The sequence below is a fragment of the Papilio machaon genome, chromosome 1 (assembly GCF_912999745.1).
Source record: "Papilio machaon chromosome 1, ilPapMach1.1, whole genome shotgun sequence".
Lineage (NCBI taxonomy): Eukaryota > Metazoa > Arthropoda > Insecta > Lepidoptera > Papilionidae > Papilio > Papilio machaon.
Genome location: NC_059986.1, coordinates 1,700,121 through 1,706,598, shown reverse-complemented (window position 1 = coordinate 1,706,598; position 6,478 = coordinate 1,700,121). Strand labels below are relative to the sequence as shown.

The window sequence follows — 6,478 nt, the reverse complement described above, 5'->3', positions numbered from 1 at the left end:
TTCTGGGTATGAAATGATACGTAAAACAAAGTTAGCACACAAATATCCAAAGAGCGCATTAATAAATTATACAATGTAATAAAAGTTTAGTATAAAAATATATACTTTTGATTCGTAAGAATTCATTTCATTATTCATTGAACGTTAGGACAGAACAGTTGTGTCGTGCCCACGCTAAGCGCTGTCGGCGCTGAGTCAACGCACACAGAGTAACTTCAGACAGAGACATTAATAATATCATCATGGATACACTAAAAAATGTTTTCGGAGCAAATGAAGAGCAAAGGAGAACTAAGTCCAAAATAAGAAGTCCCGATGGCTCCTCCGTAGATGAGGATTCACCCATGACAGATTACGTGACATTACGTAAAAATCCAAGAACTGATATTCAAGACCTACGGAACGATTTTCAAACTTTCCAATCAAGGATCATGGCTAAGTTGGAGTCATGGTTTACCAAACAAGAAGAAAAGTTTGAAGAAATTAAGGCATCTATTAAATTTATGAACGAATATTTTGAAGATTTAAAGTGTAAAACTGAGGATGTCGCCAGAAGACTTAATGAATTAGAAATAAAGCAAAGCACAGAATCAAAAAAGTTAAGTTGTCTAGATGAGCTGGAAGTCAAGATCGATATGATCGAGCAACAGGCTCGAATGACTAATATGGAAATCAGCAACCTGCCTGAAAGAAGAGGAGAAAACTTATTGATGATCTTGGAAAATATCGCTTCTATGGTCAATATGCCCGTGAGTAAACAAGACATTGTCTCAATTCATCGTGTGCCGCATGCTACAACGGATAACACTCGACCAAAGAATGTAATTGTGAAATTTGGCAACCGCATGTTACGAGATAATATGTTATCAGCGATTCGTTTAAAGAAGGACATCGATTCAGTGAAGCTTGGCATATCAGGCCCTAAACATAATATATACGCCAATGAACATCTGACTTTAAAAAACAAAAGTTTATTTCGAGAAACGCGAGAAGCAGCTAGAAAATGTGGCTACAGATTTGTATGGGTCAAGCATGGAACGATACTTGTCAGAGAAAAAGAAACATCACCTGTGTTTGCTGTTCGATCAAAAGGCAACTTATCTAAAATTAAAGCCAATTGTTAGAGGTAATTGTATTTGTTTAGTATTTTTTGAAGTATGTAGATTTTTTACTTAGTTCCAAAAAAATAATAGACAAATTTGTTACATTAATGCGTAAACATTGTAAAGGTCTTGGAAATGTTCCCTCTATAGTTAACTATACTATGTCTGTGCGGATTATGTCTCGTGTTAGAAGCATGGATTATCGATTTACCCACTTAATATTCGTAATTTTTTTGTATTGACTTATGCTTTACTTTTATTAAAAATATTGAATGTTTAATTCCAGCGGAATGTGCATTATATTTACCTAAAATAAGTAATAGATTTACATGTCTTTTTATAACGTTAGTATTCTATGATTGCTACAACTTTAATAAGTGTTTATACATAGAGGTGTTGGTGTTGATAAATTACATTTACGGTTATATTGTTCATACTAATAAATATTAGAATGGCTGATAAAATATCCATTTACTATAAAAACTGTCGAGGACTACATGAATGTGTTAGCGCATTCATATGACGTTTTGATACTTTCTGAGACCTGGCTATCAGCCGCCTTAAGCGATAGCGAAGTTTTTGATTCACGCTACATAGTATTTCGTTGCGACCGCAACTACGCTGCGACAGGCAGGCGCGACGGTGGCGGCGTGTTGGTGGCCGTGCGCCGCGGCCTGCACGTTGAGCGATCCTCCCTTTCACGTACTTATATCACGGGACCGCCACCGTAAAACTATGCAATCAGAGTCAACATTAAAATATTATTATTTGGATGCAGACAACGCAATAATTAATGAAACTATTAACAGTTATGATTGGTTGGCAGTTGGCAGAGTTACCCTGTAAATTCAGCGTGCAATGTCTTTTATCTAAAATTAAATGAAATCATAAAAGCCCATGTACCTATGCATTATCGTTGTTTTCGTTCGAAGTCCTCATACAGTTCATTATTGCTAAAATACGATCTGCCCACGCTTGACAGGAGACGTAATCTTTTGGATTTTATGTTATTGCAAATATCGTGCATCAAAAATTCAACTGCATGGAGCTTACTAGACAAATACAATTACATGTGCCTGCTCGATCATGTCATATTCGTGGCACTCGTAAAAGTGTTCTGTTCGCACTAAAACGATGTAAGACGCACGCAGGTGAGCGTGCCCCCTTGTGGTCTGTGAACTGATCATAGCCTTCATAAACTTCATTAATTTTAATTGTTTTAAACTGTTTGATTGTATTTAAACATTATGTCTCAACTTAATTGTAGTCTATTATTATTATTGTTTCTTTCCTTTATTTTTAGTTACTGTAGTTGTGAACAACGATGTTGGGTACATAATTACATTGTATGTCTTATATTTATATTATAGACGTATATCTATTATGTAGTCGTTAGTTGTTCCAAATAAATTAAAAAAATAAAAAAAAAAAAAAAAAAAAAAAGAAACATCAGATCACAGAGCACCTTGTCTCATCCCGCGCCCCCAAGGCTCAAGGACCCCATATTTTAAAGCCCCGGGTGAATTTTATTGCAAAAAATACTCGGCAATTTTACGCAGTGTACAAAACAGTCCCCGATGTCCCCGAGGTAGTTTCGATTCAGACTCGATTATGTTTAGGGTTAAACGTCATTGATATCGCCGATCGGAGCCCACTGGAGGGTTATTGAATTTTTTTTCGCCTCTAATTTGTACGGTCCATGTGGCTAGGGTTGAATTGAGATCGAATCGTTGTTTATTGATTGTCGTGTAATTTAATTGATGGCATTTTAATGCAATGAAACCTTTTTTTATTTTGATTAGACACAGTTTCGTTTATTACAATATTCATTTAGTCCATGTTGCATTTGAAAACATTTGGCACAAGCGGTATTATTTTTCTCGAAGAAATATTTTAGAACGAAAGTAACTAAACACCTAAATTATTATTTCCTTTAGATTAGTTTCGATTAATCATACATTTAACAATTTTGGGTTATAATAATAATCCATTCTTTCATAGGTCAATAATCACGCAAGCATCTTAATATAAAAAAACTTTTTTTTTTTCAAAAACACATGTATTTACAAGCATGCCAGTAACAGTTACCTGTCAATATTAATGAAATATACACAAACATTTTAAATCTAACAACCCGCATTCCTAAAAAGAGCAATCTTCCAACAAAATCTTCAAACATCAACGGAATCAAACACTGTTTTAGCAATTTACGGTAAATTTAGTGCCGGGGGTCGTTTTTACCAATTGTCCGTCGACAGCAGATCACAGCCGATAAACTGTTGTGGGGCCCGCATATGCGCGCACGCAACCAACGTCATAGATCAACATCATACAGATGCTACTTTAGTCATAAAACTAAATAAGTTGTTAACTATGTGACCGATATTCACAGAAGAATCAGGTGTCTTACAAACTTTATATCAGACAATGAAGATAAAAAAGGGAGAATCGTTATAAAAAAGGTTCGTAATGATCGTAATCATTACAACGAAGTAATCGAAAGGAAAAAATCGGATATAGAAATGTGACAACTTGCTATTTAACAATAAATTCTGTAAGAATTGAATTGTATAAAGGTACATTGCATTGCATTATTGCAAGATAATCTATTCAAAGGATCATGTAGTTTATACCTAATTGCCCTTCTTATTTCGCACTTAATCATTATTAGCTTAGTTAAACTTGACATTTTGTAATTAATAAATCGTTAATAACTTCGTTGTCGTTGTTACTGCAAATTTAAATAATTAGGTTTGAACTTCAATAAAATTGCTTCCAAATATTACTTGGATAGTTTCTGTTATGTGCTTATCCAACAGGTTGACTTCCGATAGAATTAAGTCTTAAAAAAGTCACTCACCATAGTTATTAATTATACAAACCTTGTCTTTTGCTATCCTTTAAATTTTTGTAACAGACATCTTACATGATGTTACTTAAGTAACGGGGTGCAAAGTTTGATAGCCTCTTAATTTACTGGATACATAATTTATCAAATTAGAATGTGGATTTAAACACCTACGTCAATTATTTTAACCATCGCAACATCGCTACGCTCTTTCTGAACAACTCGTGAATCTTACTAATATTATAAATCCGAATGTTTTAATGTATTAATGGAATATTGTAAGAAGGTATCTCCAGAACGGTGCAACGGATCACGCTGAAATTTAACATAGATGTAGAACAAAGTCTGGAAAAACACATAGACTAATTATTTATTTTTTTAATTTCGTGCGGACGGAGTTAAAGACGACAGATACCTTAATAAATTAGGTAATTAAAAATCATCGTATACACGAACACTGAAGCAAAGATTGCTGCGTCACGTGACAGTTAATAAGCAATCTGACGCGAAGGAATAATTAAAGTAATATTAATTTAAGTGATAGTAATGACATGCGGGCACCATCTCCTATGGCTTTATTTAACGCTGTTTGCGTTTTTATTCAACGTGCATTCACCTCTCGCTTTTGTTTCAAGGAATTAATTTCATCGGCTAACAAGTGTGTTGATTTAGGATCCTTATATCTTGCGGTTAGAGTAAGCTGTTTTCAAAGTATTGGATTTAATATCAAAGTTTGTTTTGTGCATTTTAAAATAAAATTAAAACGACTCTCTTTTTCCCTTCCTGCTTCTAGCATATATATTTATTTACATATATTTTTTTAATAAAATTGATAGTCAAAAAAGCACAATTGCTTCTGTAACGTAGGCCTCTTGTAATATATAATAAATATTTAAATGCTGCGCTGGGTTGTTATTAAAACTCCTATGAGACGAACACACCAAAAGCGAAAAAATATGCATGAAAATGTAAGTTAAATGTATGGGAAACTGTACAGTCATTGCAAATAAGGTAAGACTTTTTTGGGGAATAAATACAGAGTCGAGATAACATATTGATACGCTTATAAAGAAACTTAGAATTTGTGAACAACTAATATTGTAAAAATAATAAGTACATACAGTAATTTTCAATATCTTTAATCTGACATCAAATAGCAATTCTCAATTATGTCCTTAAACGCATCTCCGGTCACTCATTCACTTACACATTCGTTCGGTCAACTAGTCAAAGCGCTGCCGCCGGGAAAGTTGACTCAACTCGGGCTCCAGATCAACTAATTACATGTTATTCTCACTGATTAAAGCTCAGCTTGGGTCTAATGAGTGAGTCACAAATATCGACCCCGTGAGACATTTACAACTCACGACTTCCTCTCGTAAGTTGCCTTTTAAATAATTATTTCATACAATTGATAATTTATATCATATTATATCACTATATTTTCTTTTTGTAATTACAAAATCAAAAAGTTGTTTACTGATGATATTAAAAGACTTACATCTCCTTTAATGATGTTATTTTTTATTTTACAATCCCTTCTGTATCACTGTTAAATCAGCTTAAAAACGTGATAAAAAACTAATTAAAAAAAAAACGGTAGTAAAGTCGAAAGCGCCCACATAATCTGTCGTTGATACGTTCTCACAGCGGCGCTCATCTTTCTCAATCAGCGAAACCATCGGGGGTATACGATTTTTATTGTTTTCAAACCAATTGCTACGGGCGTCAACATTAGACGAATGCGTTTAGCTTTTTTTTTAATTCTTTTACTTCAATTTCCAACGAAAATATCAACATTGGATAATTAATTTTACAGCCACTTTATTAAAGTTAACGGTCTCATCTAAAAATCGTAGTAAAACCTCTTTTGTATAGTTAACTCGCTTTTATTTTTACTGTTGTCGTCCGGTTTTTTATAGCGTATAGATTGTGTTTTGTGGCCGTTTCAGTTGAAGAACGCTGAGGGCTCGTAAAGCTAATCAACGCGATGAACGACCTTTTCAATGTTATACAAAAGAATGAAAAAATTATCTATCTCTGTGTCAATCATCGTAGTTTAAGTGTAATCGTCCGTGGATTTAAATAAAAGATCAATAATTTGTCAACGTCTTCTTACAGAATATTTTCTACCACTACTTCAAATATCATCAAATTCCGTTGAGCCGTTCAGAAGATACCTCCAAACAAACATTTATCCATCTATCCATCTTAACTTTCGCATTTATAATATTAGTAAGTTTGGTAAGATTATTTTTTAATTGAATGACTTTGATTAATAGATAGAATTGAGAATTATTCAATAGGAACCCTAAAGATAAAAGTAGAACAAAAAAACAATTGTTGACAATTCATTTTAGTTTAAGAGTAGCGTTAGTCCAAAGAGTAATATAAGTTTGACTAAGAAAAAAAAATTGGAAATTCTGCGAAAGACATTTTGATTGTTGATTAATATATGCAGAACATATTTTGACAATATTGTTACCGTTGACGTTATTTGTTAGTATCGAGTTAAGTTGTATTACTA

At 33.3% G+C, this 6,478-nt stretch overlaps 1 protein-coding gene across 1 annotated transcript; it reads left to right on the top strand.

Moving 5' to 3' along the window:
* The first annotated feature begins 242 nt into the window (after positions 1–242).
* LOC106707646 lies at positions 243–1,124 on the top strand. The gene has a single exon (XM_045679858.1). The coding sequence runs from the start codon at positions 243–245 to the stop codon at positions 1,122–1,124; it is 882 nt and encodes a 293-aa protein (XP_045535814.1).
* Positions 1,125–6,478: the final 5,354 nt, after the last annotated feature.